At 31.1% G+C, this 17,619-nt stretch overlaps 2 protein-coding genes across 5 annotated transcripts; both read right to left on the bottom strand.

Moving 5' to 3' along the window:
• Positions 1 to 253: 253 nt before the first annotated feature.
• On the bottom strand, positions 254 to 4,620 carry LOC103489044 (uncharacterized). Its single transcript, XM_008448039.3, has 7 exons — positions 3,973 to 4,620; positions 3,400 to 3,540; positions 2,949 to 3,314; positions 2,587 to 2,829; positions 2,215 to 2,307; positions 762 to 962; positions 254 to 671 (listed from the first exon to the last, which is right to left on the bottom strand). The coding sequence occupies exons 1-7, from the start codon at positions 4,288 to 4,290 to the stop codon at positions 459 to 461; spliced, it is 1,575 nt and encodes a 524-aa protein (XP_008446261.1). The 5' UTR covers positions 4,291 to 4,620; the 3' UTR covers positions 254 to 458.
• Positions 4,621 to 6,800: 2,180 nt separating this feature from the next.
• Positions 6,801 to 10,460, bottom strand: LOC103489045 (uncharacterized). Of its 4 annotated transcripts, none has more exons than XR_007824412.1 (11): positions 10,280 to 10,460; positions 9,668 to 9,781; positions 9,431 to 9,549; positions 9,303 to 9,349; positions 9,135 to 9,235; positions 8,653 to 8,740; positions 8,132 to 8,240; positions 7,738 to 7,909; positions 7,536 to 7,607; positions 7,260 to 7,399; positions 6,801 to 7,180 (listed from the first exon to the last, which is right to left on the bottom strand). XR_007824412.1 is itself a non-coding variant. In XM_008448040.3 (11 exons), the coding sequence occupies exons 1-11, from the start codon at positions 10,379 to 10,381 to the stop codon at positions 7,088 to 7,090; spliced, it is 1,131 nt and encodes a 376-aa protein (XP_008446262.1). In that variant the 5' UTR covers positions 10,382 to 10,457; the 3' UTR covers positions 6,801 to 7,087. The 4 variants fall into 4 exon arrangements, 2 of the variants coding, with proteins under 2 accessions (XP_008446262.1, XP_008446263.1); XM_008448040.3 differs by having other exon boundaries at positions 7,260 to 7,373; positions 10,280 to 10,457; XM_008448041.3 differs by having other exon boundaries at positions 7,260 to 7,373; positions 9,668 to 9,803; positions 10,280 to 10,425.
• Positions 10,461 to 17,619: the final 7,159 nt, after the last annotated feature.

Below are 17,619 nucleotides of genomic sequence, written 5' to 3'. Positions count from 1 at the left end.
AGTTAAAAATCAAAGTGATGCGTCTTAAAGATTGAAGGTTTCTTCAACGAAGGTGTCAAAAGGAACCTTCCTTTAGATATCAAAAAATAATCAACAATGCTGTAGAGAAGTCAACCTAATTTTCAACCTTCCTCTACTTGTCTACAAATTTTCACTGTTTGAAAGAGTAAGCCAAATTGAGTAGATGAATGCGCAATCAGACATTAATCAATGAGGTTATGTAATGTAAATCATAAATGAATCAACACCAGTCTTTCCAATACCATAACATTAACATTTGTTCTAAAATTATGTACACATACAGAATATCTCCAGTGGAAAAGTATCTTCAGATAAAAAAGATATTTGTTGTATCTCGACATGCGATCTCGGACTTAGTGGTCATGGTTACATGGTTTTTACAGTCATCGTAGAGATTTGATAATATTTTCCTTGACAACATGTAGATTAAAGAAGGTTTAACATTGAGTGGGCCGATCGTAGGTTGGTGGTAGGGAGGGGCAGTTTTCATTCATATTGGCATAAGGTTCTAAGGTATTGTATTGAGGCAGTTCCATTTTGTACTCACCAAGAATCTGGCAGAAAGGAAGCTTATCACTTTCATTGTTGCACCAAGTTGGCAAGCGTGTATGGTTGTCCTCAAAAATCTTGAGCATATATGCATCCCGAATCTGTAAGACAATCAAATTCAATGATGAAAAAGAAGCCTATGGAAAAGGAATGATTATTAGTTGACACATGTTCGAAATTTTGAGACATACAGTGAACTCTGTTACTTGAATGGAGCTGGATACAGGACCAAATATTCCAGCCTCCTTGTACATTGCGAGGATAAAGGCAACACATGTTGTGGATTTCCCATCACTGTAGACCCATTCATCTTGTTCCGGAATTGTAAGCAGTTCATCAAAAGGAATTCCTCGCTTTTCAGTCTCAACTAGAATGTCGTGCAAGTCCAAATCCTAAAAGAAACCGAAGTTAATAATTTAACTTCTAAGTTTAGAACCTTCCTATAGAAGTTTAGAAGACAACAAATGTTCTGTACATTTGAGAAATGTAAAAATAAAAATAGGTAAATTAGGATGATTATTTTATAGAAATTTAGATGATAAATAATGAACTAAAATAGTCACATTGAAATGTGAGCCTAACACAGACTGCTGATGAATTTTTCATGATCCTTTGTGATATCCATCAACATGTGTATGTAAAGAGAACCTAGGAAAACAATATTGCGCGAGTACTTGAGGAATTTTTAGAACATTTGTCTTTTAACTGATAATCAAAGAAGCTCTCAAGCTTTGATAAGGTCTACCACGCACATTGATCAATGAAATAAAATATTATGAATCATACACAGAATGTGATTTATTCTGAGATGAGATCATCTATGTTTGTCAAGGTACCTCCACGATCCTATTATAATTTTAAAAAATAACAATAATAATAATAACTTGTAGGATATTAAATCTTAAGCAGGTCCACCTAAACTTAAACTTATCTTCTTTAACCACTTCTAGTATTTACATTATTTCATATTTAACACTAAGAGTGTGTTTGGTAGTGATTTTGGCATATTTCACCGGCCAAAAATCACTTTTGCACAAAAATACAGTGTTTGGCACCTAAAGAAAGTGATTTCAAAAAAATAAGAAATCACTCGAAATTTATTTTTCAAGCATCACCTCATTAGTGATTGTGGAAAAGTGATTAACCGGAAATCACCACCTTATTTTATATGATTCTTAAAATACCAAAAATACCCTTTTTTTAGTAGTTTGATAGTTTTAAAACCACTTTTGGTACCAAAAGTAATGATTGAAAATCAATTTTAAGAGTTTGTTACCAACCATAAATTGTTAATTTAGAAATCAATTGTATCTAAATCATTATTCTAGAATCACGACTCCAACTATCACTCCCAAACACACCCTAAGTCAATCCATGTGGTCTCAAGTGCTCATTTTGGTTTATAAACAAGAATTAAATTCTATGAGATCCCTTTTTCCTTGTTCCCAATAGCCAATGGGAGGGCAATCAACTATAACTTCCTTGTCAAGAGAGTTGATTGATCTTTACTCCAGTGGTGAAATTTTGCGGGTAAAAAGGTTCCCCTTCAATCCAATCATGATTTCTACATCAAAATTAGTTTTGCTGCAAACATTTTGTCATTCATCTGTCCACATAAAAAATGAGTCAAGATTGCTGACATACCTCAGTCCCAAGCCGCTTGTTCAGAGCCTCATTCCACATGTTTGCAGCATATGCTGGCTGCAACCTAGTCCACATAGACATGACAGAAATAACCTGCAAATGTGAACTTGTCAGCAAGAAAATTCACATAAAATGAGGTTTTTTTCTATAAGCATCGTCCTTAGATATGTATGTCCATATTTATGCACATGTGTAACCAGAACCTCATCCATGTTCACCGCAACATGAATGAGTGCATTCCAAACATCTATGGACTACAAAGGATAGAATCGTGAAAATATGAGCAAAGGCAGGTAACCATTGGCGGTACAATCAGATGAAAGGTTCACTACAACAAAATCCATTACAGGAGAAAAGAAAACCAAAACCCACCAAGTGAGCATCAAGAGGAGGAGGAAAGTTGTCAGTTACGGTATCAATCCAACTAAAAATCATGTTATGATAACCATATGGCTTCCCAGACATGCTTCGAGCATATTCCCATGCTGCAGAAGAGTTGAACCTTGCACGCATCTGTGGATGCAAAGGAAGCAAGGCTACTTGTGGATTTGAGTTGTCCTTGAGTGCCAACTCCCACCATTCATCCCATGGAATAACCACAATGATTTCTTCACCCTATGAATCACATGAGAAATTCCCCTCAAGTTAAAAATCAAACTCCAATACTGGCCATTTATTTGCGACTCATAGTCACATGATTTTGAATAATAAGCTGCCAAATGATGTTCGCATACCTTCTCATTCTCATGTCCTGATTCACCAACCCAAAGATTACCCTGTTCATCCTTCAAGCAAACTGCTGTATGACCAGCAAAAGACCCAGTTACCCATTTTTCTAATGTCTCAAAGCCTCCCCACCGTCCACGTATTTTGGACACGGCTAAGAAATCACCAGAATGAACATCATCTGGGTTGATAGTTGCTTTCCATGGCTGGGATCGCTTTTCAAATGTAGCACCCATATGCTTCTTAAGGAAAGCTAAATTGGCATTTTGCCCCCAAATGGTGTTGGAAAACAGGGGTAAGACATCTACTAAAGAGAGCAGAGTTCCCAACATCCCAGACGGCATAAGAAAAACTGAAATCCCATGTTGCTTAACCTGCTCAAGAGTCAGCATCATGGTTAGCAATATGCAACAATATTTTAGAGCATTCAATAACGAAAAAGGAAGAATAAAAACATACATATTCCAACTCGGCAGGTTCTTCCCATGAATCAAACGTCAATGTGTGCTCCCGTGCAGAGAAATAGTAATCCCATGTAATCCTGTACGGTGTTGCAAAAACATATAGATCCATACAGGTCCAACTGTGTGCTGCAGATGTCTAAAAGTGGGAGGAAGTAATCAACATAGAGATTTGCATCACAACGCAGGTTCGCACAGCTATATATAACATCTATAAGCCTAAAATCTAAGGCAGATGATCGATTTTTGAAGAATCCTTTAATTTACAAAAGACTAATACGAACAACGAAAAAGCTAGGTTTTCCCCGTGGAAGTAGAGTTCCATTAAAAAGCAACTAAGAACGTCGCCAAAGCATCGAAACCATAACAATGTTTGGTTTACATACTAATCCAAGTTGCTTGGAAATTAACATCAAGGGCTAAAGGCTAACACGTAGAGTTCAATGCTTCTTGATTAAGGCAGATTATACACATAAATTGCATTCAACTATTTGAAGTTCAACCCAAACTCATGGTAATAACATGTAAATGCATATAAGAGGAAAGTAAAAGAACAAAAAAAAAGTCAAACCTTGAGACGGAGAACGCCACCTCCCAAGCCTCTATCGCCTTCAGTAAGATTAATCTGCGCTTCGTTAGTGAAGAAGCAAGCTCCTTTCCACTCAATCGTTCCATTACTGGGAGTCACTGACCCAACATAAGACGGCAACAAATCCACGGCAGTATGGAGATTATTAAGCACCGGCCACGATATCTGTCGTGGGAGAACGGGAAGAACATCGTTAGCCCTGAAGGGTAACTTCAAAGCCCGACCCAAATTCGCACCGAAACCAAGCGCAAAACAGCAAAGAACCAATACCCATATCGTTGATCGTGAAGAAGAAGACATGGGTAAGGTATCTCCGTGAATCTGTACCAAATTCGAAGCGAAATTTGGGATTAAAGTTGCAGAGAAGGGAATCAAACCCTAGGGATAATTGGCATTTAGGAACAGTCTTTGACTATAATTGATTGGGAAAAACCATATGAAATGAGTTTGGTAAATGGAAATTTGGACAAATTGATATTCATGGAGGGCACCGATTGGCGATGGGGTTGATCAACGAAGAAAGACGTGGCGTACCCGATAAACTCTCAGGCATCTTTATGGATATTTTCAAAGTCATCATTTTTATGTTTTTGTTTATTATTGGTTTAATTTAGATTTCAGCTGTTCTATAAAATGGAAAATTAATTTAGATGTAAATACTTTTTAAAATATTTATAGCAAAATCTTAGATTGGTATCGATGTTCGTCGCTAATATTACTACCATAATTTTTTTTACTATTCATTTAGTTATATTCTTAAATATCTTGTTAAAATTTATAAATTTTAAATTTATTTTCTTTTATTTTTCAAATCTGTAAGATTCTTTTTAACTTAGAAATTGTTTCTTTTAACTTATTTAGAAAAAAAAAACCTTTTGTACAATTAGTTTTTTATTTTAAAAGTAAACTGAGTTTAGAGATGTTGTAGGTTAGAATTCAAGGACCCGTTTGGTAACGTTTCTATTCTCTGTTTCTTGTTTCTTGTTCCATGTTTCCTGTTTCTTCTTTTTTTAGAACAAGAAACAGTAATGTGTTTGATAACTGTTTCTATTTCTTGTTTCTTGAAAAAAAAAAAAACAGAAACAAAAAAAGTATTCGATAACTGTTTCTTATTTATTGATTTTCTTCTAGATTTATTTTTTATTTTTCACATCTACTTCAATTAAACATTAAACAAAAATATAGGTCTATCCATCAAACATAACAAATAAAATTATCAAAAGTTTATTCATTTAATACGAAGAAGTATCAATGCACGAATAAAAATAATAACATAAACATAAAATTATATTTATCCTTCAAATGTTACCAAATTTGATTGGCAATATCATCTAATTTCTCTTTTTAATCCATCAATTTCTACAATCTCATTGTTATTTCGTGACATCTAGAATTTAATATTAATTTTAAAGTAAGTTATTATGTCTTCAATATTCAGAATTGAAAGAAACAAAACAAAATTTAACCTTTAACTCTTAACCTATGATGCTTTAGAGAAAAACCCACAACGAAAATCCAGATTTGCACAAAGAGAAAGATGAAAACTATGGATCCGACGAAGAGGAACAATCAGGCAAAAACTATAGATCCGACGAAGAGAAAGAGTTCGGGTTGTCGAGAAAGACGGTGAGAGGTGAAGAGGAAGACAGTGTGCAAAGAAAAACGATGAGTAAAAGAGGAAGATGATGATTATTTGGAGAAGACGATGGAGATAAAAGGAAAAGGAAACCAATAAAAATAATTGAAAAAAGAAAAATGAACCAATAAAAATAATTGAGAAAAAGGAAAATAAAAGAAATAAAAATAATTGAGAAAAATGAAAAGGAAACCAATAAAAATAATTGAGAAAAAGAAAAAAGCCAATAAAAATAATTGAGAAAAATGAAATAAAAAAAAATAATTGAAAAAAGGAAAAGGAAACAAATAGAAATAAATTGAGAAAAAGGAAACCAATAAAAACAATTGAGAAACGGAACAGAAGAAACTACTTTTTTTTTTGTTCCCAATAATTCTTTATAAAATGAGAAACGTTTCTACTTTTTTTGAGAACGAGAAACAAGGAACGTTATCAAACACTTCTGTTTCTTAAAAAATGGAAACAGAAACAAGAAACAGGAAACAAGAACGTTACCAAACGGGCCCTAAAGCTTTTGTTTTTATTTAGAATTTTAACTACATTAAGTTTAGTTACAAATATAATTCAAAGGGGGAAAGCCATAGATAGATTCATGGGTAGAATGGGCTTTCATTATAAATAGACAAAGGGAGTTACTTTTCCCCCTGTTAACATTTTAATTTTAGATTGAATTGTCTATTTTTTTTTTTTAAAAAAAAGATAATTATCATAAATGAGAAACTATTGAAAATATTTACAAAATACAACAAAAATTTTCCGTTGGTGTCTATTATTCTACCAATTTGAAACCATTTAAAACCACTTGAATAAAAAATATTATCTTCTCAAATTTCTATCGATGTAGCAAAAAGAATTATCATCTAATTCTTTATAAATAAGTTGAAAAATACAGTAAAAGAATCACTCATATTCATAAAGAAAATAATAGTGATGGTTTCTATGATTTGGTACCAAAGAAAGTTATTCGTGATATTTACTTCCTTTTTTTTTATAGGAGAGGATTTCATTGACTAAATGAAATGTACAAAAGGGATAGCCCCATCCAAATTCCAATAGAGATAAATAAAATAAAATCTCTATAATTGCTCAACAAAACTCAGTTGACTTTCAATTTCCCGAAACTACTCAAAAAGTTAGTCTCACTTCGACTTGGTCAATTATTAAAGAAGAGCCATGGAATAATAATAATGTTAAATTAGAAGTTCAATTCTTCAGACTTCTTACACTAAAACAAAAGCAACGGACCAAGTCTGTAAGCAACTACCTTCAATCATAGAGCACATGGTTGCTCATATGCCTAAGCCGGCAAAATCTCAAGATATAATATCAACGGAGGCAAACTTAATATATCCTCTTCTCTTAATTAAAAAAAAAAAAAAAAAAAAAAAAAAAAAAAAAAAAAAAAAAAAGCAACCACTTGACTCACCTAATCAATCCTCTACCGTAAAGTTTAAACAAGTTTTAGAATCCATAGAGGAAGCAATTTGAATAACAAGGAAGAAACAGGGCAGTGTCTTCCATAGCTATTGGTTGTCGGAATGGGTTTAATTGGATCTGCAACCCCAAAACAAAGGCAAATTGATAGTGTGCTCTTGGTGTCAAAAGGGAGGGGGTGGCAATGGAGGAAACGTACCGGGAAAGTAATGGGGCGGCCTATCACACTGCTCAAACAAGAAGCTCCAAGATGGCAAGCTTCTTCACAGAAATCAGAAAAGATTGCTGGGACTTTTATTTCCTTAATGAATTCCTGATACATTCATCTAAACAATTATGCTGTTGGAAATGATTAAAAGGTAAGACGATGAATATAAGAAATAAGAAAGTGCTTGATTTATACACTAATTTTACTTCTAGATCTAATTTTCGACATGCATAATCATAAGGTAGTTGGCAAAGAGTATCGACATACAATGGTAGGAAGCCAACTGGAATAAGCAGCGATCCCAGCATTTGGAGCAATGATTAAGTGAGGATAACAATCCTAACCGGATAAGACGAGTAGTGAAAAACAGCCAAGAGATTATGTAAGATGAAAAACAAGCGTGGAAGAAACAAATAATACAATAGAAGTTTGTTTTCTTCAAGGAAGAGAGTCAGAGAATGAAACTAACTTTGGTAATGTCTTTGTAACAATCATGGTAAAACCCTGTTTGAAGCTTCAACACTAGCCGTGGATATTTATTAGAATATACATTCCTGTCAACATCTTTGCATGAAGATTTGCAAACACAATCCATCTGAAGGCACTTAGCAAAACTGCAAAGGTGAATGGTCTTACCATTCCTAGCAATCCCAAAGCACAGAGGCGAACATTAAGTACATTTTCTAAAATACTGTGGACACTGTATACATTAAGTACATGACTCATAGGCTATAGGTAATAAATAGTCAAAAACAAAGCAAAGATGTAGGAAGGGGACAAGCTTTAAGTCATCCTGAATTGCGATGCACTTTACTAGTGTTAAAAAAAAACTTATTCGAATCCATCCTGTCTACACAACTCACATTTCTTCGGGGATATTGGGCCCAAAAAACTCTATTTGTAATGCCACCCCAGGGAAAAGTGCAAGTAGCTCAGCAAAAACAGAGAGCTGTAGAAGCTCCTTCTCAGGCCCTGAAGAGCACAAGAAAACTAACACTAATCAATTCCTAAAAAACTAGCATCTTCAATTTGCAGTATGTTGCATGGTTTAAAAGTTCTTGCAGCAGAGTCGCGTCTTCTTTTCTTTAGAACTATTTTATTTCTTGCAAAACATTTGGAACCCTATAACAAAGTTGTGCCCAATAAACTTCCTTCCATTGATCAAAGTAACAAGTATAAAAAGTATTGATATGAGAAACTTATATAACCGAAGTCACCGTTTACAGTCAGTATCTTCACATGAAAGTAGCATGTAATTGTATATCTAGTAATAGAGGCTTATATAACTAAAGTCATATTCTATGGCTAGTATCTTTAAATGAAAGAAGCATTTAAATATAAGCAGTATGTCTAAGAGAAGCTTGAAGTTGGAGGTAAATCATACCTAGATAATGTATGCATAATGTGTCGCCAAATTCTGGAGTCAAGGGCTCCAAACCAGCAACTTGCACAGCATAACTTATTGTAAGTGGCTGAAATAAGAGAAAAGGAACACATAAATGTTCATTCTATGATGAATATTCTTAAAAAGAAGTCAGCGTTTCTTCAGGAAACCTAGTTCAATTCCATGCAAATAATCAGGTTCAATTATTTTACAACATTTCGTTCTGAAAGGAATTTTAGATTATAACAAAACCCACGTGAATGCAGGATACAAAAGGAAACTTTTTGCTTAGAATCTAAACTAAATGGGTTCTAGACAATTAAACAAAAAACAAATTTGAGAATTCAATTTTCTCAAGTAAAACTGAGACGTCCTATTAGGATCAAAAGTTAAGACTTCAATAGAACATGCAAGATCATGTAAGGCTGACTATGAAACTAAATAGCTTAATTAGACTCCAACCTTATCTAATTGAAACATACCCAATGAAGAAGCAAAGCAGCAGGAGAGTGAAGGGGGATGCATCTCCAATCATAATAGTCCTTCCAACTGTGTAAGCGTTTTGTTATTGGTGAAAGCGGTTCTGCAAGTTCATTTGATTATTCTAGAGGCATTAACTTAACAGTAAAGAACTCGGGAACGGAAGATACCACTACATGGACAAAGGAGTCTAGGTAGAACCCAACCATCATTTAATCTGCAAATGAAATAGAAATGGCAGAAATGTTTAATATGAATATAAAAGGTCCCACAATAATGGAATTTCAAGATAGGAGACCTTGAGAAATTGTAAGATGTAGCAGCTTCCCCACAAGGACATTCGTAAAACCACATTCCAACTTTGTGGATTGCCCTTTTGCTCAAGAATGAGCATCTACTCTCCTGTTTTTGACATAACTTCACAAAAGCAAAAGAAGAGGCAGTTCAGTCAATTATGTTCAAAGTACCATTTAAAATCAGTTTTATGGCCCCAGGTCAGGGTAGGAATGCAACATCCTAAGAACGTACTCAATACCTGAACAGTAGCCTCCTCAGAAAATGTGAAAGGAAACTCATTCAAGGCATCAATTCTCTCCATTTGTAGTTCAAACCTTTTGCATTCATCTTTATGATCATTCCAATGTTTAACCTATGGCCAATTTTCGACCAAGCTGTAAGATTACACTAAATTAAACTAATGACCATAAGTACAAAAAAAAAATAATGATAACCTTGAACTTTGACATTTGTTTCAAAAACACCATTATTCTTCAACTTGTTGTAGCTCACCCCCACACACTTTCAGGTTTCAATTTCCATCAAAATTCTAAAGGATTTCTAATCATTTTTTAAACGTTTCCTCAATAGTAATTAGCAATAGCTAAATAATATAACCTTGCGACTAAATTTATTTTTTCTCAGATTCATAAATTAAAAGTCATTCAAAGCCCAGTTCCAATTATCGCCTATTTTCAGCTAAAACTTAGAGTAAATCGCTCTAATTTGAGTGAATTTCAAACTATCGAAGCCTATTCAATTCAAAAATATCGTATGAACAAATTACAACCCAGTCCAGAAATTCTCGGTCAAAAAACGTATTAAGAAACCGATGGCAAAATTGAGGGAGCCTTGTGAACAATAAACGAACCTGGTGATCGACTGAACAGTAAGCAACAACTCCACAGCGACCACACCGTCGGGTGGCCGAACCGGTGCAACGAGTTCCACGTCCCTTGCCGGCGCACTCCATTTTTCCCGATTGATGAGTTAACGCGGTACGAATCAAAGCATGGCACTGGCATATGGGCCTTATTTGGGCCTCACTTGTCCTTCCATGTCTCAACTCGTATCTGCCTAATTGGCCCATCCTAACATTTTTCGTACAATACTTTCTAATACCAAAATTACCCTCCAAATTTTTTATTAAAAAAATGTTATTGAATTTTGTAATTTTAAGCATAACTAAAATCATAATCGATTTAGATATATCTCTTCCATCAAATAATACAAATAATTCTTCCAAGAAAAGAAAAAAGTGGGTGTTGGTGTTAGAAAGAATTTAGATTACATTCGGTAATTATTTAAATTCTTCGAATATATTTTCGTTTTCTCATTAAAATTAAATAAATTTTAAAATAAATTTTTTTAAAAAAATTATATTATTAAAAAACTATTTCCAAACTAGGAACCGGAAAAATACAATTGTCTTAATCAATTGAAATATATATAGGTTCAACTGATATGTGGTTATGGTGTATCTAACACTTAATTATGATTATTATTATTATTATTACCATCATTTATTTTTCTTTCAAGTGGTAGAAAATATAATTTAAGAGTTGATAAATAAAGCAGAGAGGGACAGAATGTTAGGGGATGAAAGCAAGCATGGAGCAATTTGCATTTGCTTTTTAAGCATGTGGGATTTTTGGTATTTCAAAAGGTTTTAAATTATTTTCTTTTTCCCCACTAAAAATAATTTGATTTTGACTCAATCATCATGTTTATTGTTAATAATTGTCTTATTAACCCTCTAACCATTTCATAACCTCCTAATTCTGGATAACCCGTGATGATAGTTGATTAATATTGTTAATTAGTTGTTTTTATATCACAATTAACATTCACTTGCCAACATAAATATAGCTCAATATAATCTAACAATTTTCGCTTTTTTTTATGAGAGTTACTTCCTTCCTCTAGGGATTGATGTTTATTTGTTAGATTATTCTTTCATTTTCAACGGATTTTAAGTTTTAAAATAAATTATATATATAACATAAGTTCAAAATATTCCTAATTTCACATTAGTCATTACGTCAAATGTATTCAACGAGACTATCACAACTATTTTAAAATAATAAATCAGATTTTAGATAAATAAAAAATTGCATGTCCCTACCATTCCTGAAAAAAAAACCTAAAAACTTTTACACAAAAAAGAAAAGAAGATTGTGCTACAGCAAATAACATCTTTGGATCTCCAAACATCTTGAAAAAAAAGCACAAAACTATAGAAAAAAGGAAAAAGGAAAAAAGATTCCCATAGATAAACATAAATATATATATATATTCGTATCCCCACAAAATCAACATAATTGAAAAGTAAAATTAGATTGAGTCCAAAAGAAATGAATAAATTACCCAAAGGAATAGAGCAAATATAAAGTGAGAAAAGAAATTAGAAAATATGAGAATGAAAATGGAGAGATTTGGAAGGAGCCGTCCAGCCAATTAATTTGATTATGGTGTAATTAAATGAAATGATCGAATGGTAATGTTAGAAGGAAAAAAGATAGGGGAAATTGGATTGGTGAGCTGTCGTAATCGGAGAGATTAGAAAGGATAATACAAAATGAATTAAAAAGAAAGGAAATGAATGGAATTATTAAGTAATTGTTTGGTGTATGTCCCAAGTGTTATATTATTATTGAGTTGGCAATGGCAATGGCAATGGCAATGGCAATGGGCAATGGGCAATGGGCAATGTTTTAGTTTTTTCTTTTTTGCACATGAAAGATGCTCTCTTTCATTAAAACATCATATCTCATTTATCCATTCCTTTTTTTTTTTTTTCTCTCTTTCGAATCTCTCTCTCTCTCGCTCAAAAGATATACCAAATCTTTTTAAAATTAACACTCACTTACCCCTCTCCTCTTTCTTCTTCTCACAACCTCGACCAATTACATATATAACAAAATCTACTTCTATCACTGATAGACTATAGGTAAACAAAATAGTGTTTTTGCGTGGGATTTAAAGTTCTTGTATTGAAAAGAAAAAGAAAAAAAAAGTTAGAAAGTATTTTTTTTCTTTTTTTGACAAATAATATTGACTCAAATATACAAATTACCTTATGAGTTTATGGGACATTTTAAAAAATAGTAAAGTATTGAAACTATTTACAAAATATAATAAAATGCATAAAACTCTTTATAGTACATTTGGAATTTTTTTTTTGTTATATTTTGTAAATAGATTCTTTTTCTTTTTCTTTCTTTTTTTTTAATATCTATAACAATTTCCTATAGGTTGTCTCAACCATATTTAACTTTTATTAGATCAACCGAATTTATTTTTCAAAAGAAAAAAGTATTTAAATATGAACTTATTCTATCTATTTGTCTTGTTATTATATGTACTTCTATGTGTCTTTTATACTATCTCAATCCACCAAAATTCTACGATACTAGATTAAGTATTTTTTTTGTAAAAGTGAGCATGATAGTCCGAAAAATCAAGTCAACTGACCAAACCGAAATTGAAAGGAATTGGACAATATCAATTCGAGAAAGTTACAAATTTCTGAAAAAAAAAAAAAGTTATTAGTGCTAAACCAACAAAGATATCAACATTTACTCATTGATAGTTAAAGTCGGTTTGGTCGAAAAACATACTAATGATCATCCCTAGTTCCTTGTATTAACGAGGAGAACGGTGGAAAAAAGTCAAAAAAGTTTTTGACTGAGAACAATTAACCTCGTTGCATTTTTTTAAAAAAAAAAGAATATTAAACTATTGTTATTAATATCAATATTCAATTTAGTTTATTTATATGTTCCTTTTCCAGTGATGTTTTGCCTCATATTTATAAGAGTCTTTGTGTTTTAATAAATGGTACAACTTTTAATTATGTATATAATATAATGTATCTCTTTTATCATATAAGGCGTGAAAACTTTATTGAATTAACGTGATATCATAATTGAAAAGCAACAAAATATTTAATTTCAACAACCATTTCAAAGGCCTACGTTAATAAAACACATTGACCACCAACAACCAAACTTAACATATCTCGTTCTATTTACGCTCATTAAAAACTCATAAAGCATATAAGGAGAACACGTAATTTAACACCATCTGAAACCAAATTTCACATATCACTTGAAAACAAGTGGAGAAATCATTAATATATATATATATATATATATATATATATATATATATATATATAAAAGTAAGAACGTAAGCATAACTTAACTAACATATAATATAAAAAGAACATCTCACATTTACGTATAGTTCAACTCAAAACTAAAAAAAAAAAAAAAAAAGTGAAAACAAAACAAAAGTTTCAATTTAAGCTAAGAACTTTTGTAATTGTATCCATTTACACTACTTCCCATTACATTTTACATCAATATAAATGGGGAAAAAACAATCTCAATTGACTAACTATTTCTATTGATTCAAAGTATAAGTTTAAAGTTGATGGTTTGAGTAGATACAATTCCAAAGTTTAAGAACATGTATAGACAATATATTATACAACCGTTAAAACGTGAACAAATATAGATTATATTTAATGTAACAACATAAAAATTGGATTAATTGGGGGGACATAGAAGAAAGGGATGCAGAGAACATAATTGTAAGTGTTTGGGAAGTAAATAAAAAGAAGATAAAAATGTCGGAGGGTGATGTTGATGTATCATTGTCTATTATAATGTAATAAGGACCACTCTTAAAAGCCTTCACTTTGGGATCGTAAAACATGCCTTCTATTACAAGTGAAAACAATCTTCATATATATATATATATATATATATAATTCCATTTTTTATCCTAATTAATTAAAAAGAAAATAAAAAAGAGAGAGAGAAGGAAGAATTAATTAATAAAGCTTACATAATTTAATAAGATATTTGTTTTTGGTAGAGGAAGACCGTACAGAAGGGGAAATCATGAAAAGGGGATATTGTGAAAAGGAAGAGGGGACATTATTGCCTTAATTTAATGATTAATGAAGTACATTAGAGAGATTTAATTATCAAATAAAAAAACGTGGCATATGGTCAGCCCAACTTGGCCCATTTTTCCAAAAACTTAGATCAAGATTCCATTTTGACTAAACCCATTCATCTTTCACCTTTTTACTTTATATATATATAATATTTGTTGGGAATTGTAAATATTATAATCATCGTGTCATGTCCTCCAAACTCCAAAGTTTTTAATAAATTTTAAATGCCGTTTTTTCGACTTCAAAAGTTATACCTCTTTGTGGTTGTAGTAATAATTTTGGAATTTGGTACTATGTTTTGGGTTAATTTGTATAATTGAAAATGATTATTTTAAAATTGTTTGTATTTGTTTTTTAAAAAGAATTGGACTAATAATCTGACTTTTACGATAGATTAATTTAGGGGTAAAAGATGAATATTTATATACTTTAATTTTAAAAAAACGATGGAAAATAAAATGTTTACTATAGTTTTTACTTTCTATAAGATTCTAATCTATACCTCTTTAATACTTTTGTGGGTATATATATTTACTTATTTTTTGAAAAAACCATATACTTTACATTTTGAATTAACCTAAAGTTCTAAGACTTGTTTTTTTAAGCAAATTACACACATAATATCTACGTTTGATTTCTATTTTTTTTTAATTTGGGATAAAAATGTGTATTGAATATATTTTAGAACTATAAAGTTTCAAAGATTTTCTCATTTTATTTTTCAGAAAAATATCAAAATATAGTATGGGTGTAAAATGCATAAATGTTAGTTATAAATTTATAAGAAACGGTTCAATGAGTATGTTCGATTTGTTTCGATTTATATCGATGGATAGTTTTGTTTTGAAAAAAAGAGGTTTGTTTTTTGTGGTGTTGGAGAGCTCCATACAAAACAAATTTAAATTAAACAATAACATTTTTTCTTTTTATGAAAACGCATGCAATTCTGTCTTTATTTTTTTTTTGTCTTTCTTCCATGGTGTGAACTTACATTATTGAAAATTTCAAGTTTATATATTTCTTTTCCAAAGAAAGAAAAAAAAAACAAGTTTGTATTTATTTCATACTTTTAATATTGATATATGTCTACTTTTTACCACGAAATTTAAAGCTTAGGAATTTGTTAAAGTCAAATATAACAATTTTAAAAAAATATTTAGGTTTATTATAAGTGCTATCTAAATAAAATTACCTTTACCATAAAGTTGAGTTTTGTCTTAAAGTGGGTGTAGGGTATCTAAACGAATTACAACTTCAAATTTGATAAGTATAAAAGAGATGTATAAGATTTTTAATTAGAATTAATGTAAGTAAAAATGACACAGTGAGAAAATAGGAGAGATGGTTTTTTTTTTTTTTTTTTTTTTGTAACAACAGCTTCTATTTCTTCAAAATTGAATTAATTTTAGGACTAAATAACACTTCTTCCCCTAGTATTTCTAATTATCCTGTAATAATAATATTAAAATTTATAATTCAATAGATGCTCCTACATTATGTTTTCACTTTTCAATGATCTTTCAAACAAAATATATAATTTGAAGAAAAGCAACCATTCAAATTCTAAAATATGTTTATAATGAACTCTCATGTGAAAATTAAAAATTAAAATTCCAACACTTCAATTATATTATTGAACGTAGTGAAAAAAGTTGGAGCAATTGAAAAACAAAATTATTAAAAAAAAAAAAAAAATTGCACGGTCAACTAATCTTTAAACTTCATTTATTGTATTGAAGAAAAAAGTTCGAATTGACTCTAAATTCAACTAAAACATTTTATTTATATTAGTTGAGTAGAGGGGCAGATAATTGGTCGTGGCTGTTAAGAAGAAAACATGAATAAAGAGTATTAAATATCCGACAAGTTTTTATAAGACTGTTCTATATGATTTTTATTATTATTACTATGACCGAAAATAGAATAGGAACATTGGAGTCATTGGGAAAATAAAGGACTAAGGCAATAGAATAATTATTCCAACTTTTAATGAAGGGTGGTTGGATCTAAATTTCGTACGGACGAACATGCGAAATAATAGCGTAACATAAAGATATGAGGAGCATTCGTTTATATTTTTATATACTTAATTCCAACGTTAACTTGAAATTTGAGATTTCGATGAAAATTATGATTTTTAGGTTATATTTACCACAAAATTGGCTAGAAATATAATTTTATTTATGTCAAGCTTTGGATTTGATATAAATGTGTCCCAATCTTCACGTATGGATCGTCAACAATAAATATATAATTTTGGAGGAAGAAGATGATATGCATGCAAAACAAAGAAGAAGAGAACATTGATATTATAGAAATATAAAATCTCTAATACTTAGGTTAGTAATCATCAAAGGATAAAGCAAGTTAGAAGCCAGAAGAATTACTTACTTTGAATGGTGCTTATGACCTCTTGTTTTATAAAGAAGTGAATCATAGGATTCCCGACTCAAAAGCAATCTAGGGTTGACAATTCAGGCATACCATGTGGGTGCAAGACCATTTTGGCCATAAGATGGTCCCTCACGAAGGGAGGAGATTGGCCATAGCCTCAGTCTTTAAGGAAAAGTCGAGCATATTGGACCGCTCAACTCAATTGTTTTTTTTTTTTTTTTTGCCTTTTGTTATTTCCTCGTTTATTTTGTTTCTTATACTTATTTGACACTTACACATGACTATTGTTATTCTAATTTTACTCTTTATCTCATGCTCTTTTGAGTTTGTAAATCTTGATCCAATATGCTTCATAAGAGCAATAACGTTAAAAAATGTAGTAAAATTTTACCCTATACCTATATAATAAATATTGCATCTTATCATCTCTCATGATGTACCTACAAATCATAAGATAAACACTCGTTTACCCTTAGGGAAAAAAACATAGTACAAGTGGGGGGGAGAGAGAGAGTAAAATTTAGGGTAAAGATGCAAATTAGATAAACAAAAACAGTTGGAAACATGGTGTGATTGATCAAGGAAATAGAGATTCAAAATGTTCCATTCAATGATAATAAAAATAATAGCATGATAGAAGGTGATAAAGCAATAAATATGAGATTGGGAGAAAGAGGTGAGAATGGATGTTGTTCGACATCGTGTTGACGACAAGATTCACTGTTTCAATACTATTATTATAGTTAATTATTTAAGTGATTATTATTTTATTATTATGTAATGGTTGAAAATAGTAAAATAAATAAATAAATAAATAAATAAAGGTGGGTGTGGTGAGGTTGTGAAGT

Source organism: Cucumis melo, chromosome 10 (assembly GCF_025177605.1).
Source record: "Cucumis melo cultivar AY chromosome 10, USDA_Cmelo_AY_1.0, whole genome shotgun sequence".
NCBI lineage: Eukaryota > Viridiplantae > Streptophyta > Magnoliopsida > Cucurbitales > Cucurbitaceae > Cucumis > Cucumis melo.
This window is presented reverse-complemented; position numbering and strand designations above follow the sequence as displayed.

Bases quoted from the DNA above. Each gene is read 5' to 3' on its own strand.
- LOC103489044 (XM_008448039.3), bottom strand. From the start codon at position 4,290: ATGTCTTCTTCTTCACGATCAACGATATGGGTATTGGTTCTTTGCTGT. The intron at 3,541-3,972 runs GTTTGACTTTTT...TCCCACTTTTAG, and splicing joins GTGGCGTTCTCCGTCTCAAG to ACATCTGCAGCACACAGTTG. The intron at 3,315-3,399 runs GTATGTTTTTAT...ACTCTTGAGCAG, and splicing joins AACCTGCCGAGTTGGAATAT to GTTAAGCAACATGGGATTTC.
- LOC103489045 (XM_008448040.3), bottom strand. From the start codon at position 10,381: ATGGAGTGCGCCGGCAAGGGACGTGGAACTCGTTGCACCGGTTCGGCC. The intron at 9,550-9,667 runs GTATTGAGTACG...GCTTTTGTGAAG, and splicing joins CTGAGGAGGCTACTGTTCAG to TTATGTCAAAAACAGGAGAG. The intron at 7,910-8,131 runs GTGAGTTGTGTA...TGGGATTGCTAG, and splicing joins CCCAATATCCCCGAAGAAAT to GAATGGTAAGACCATTCACC.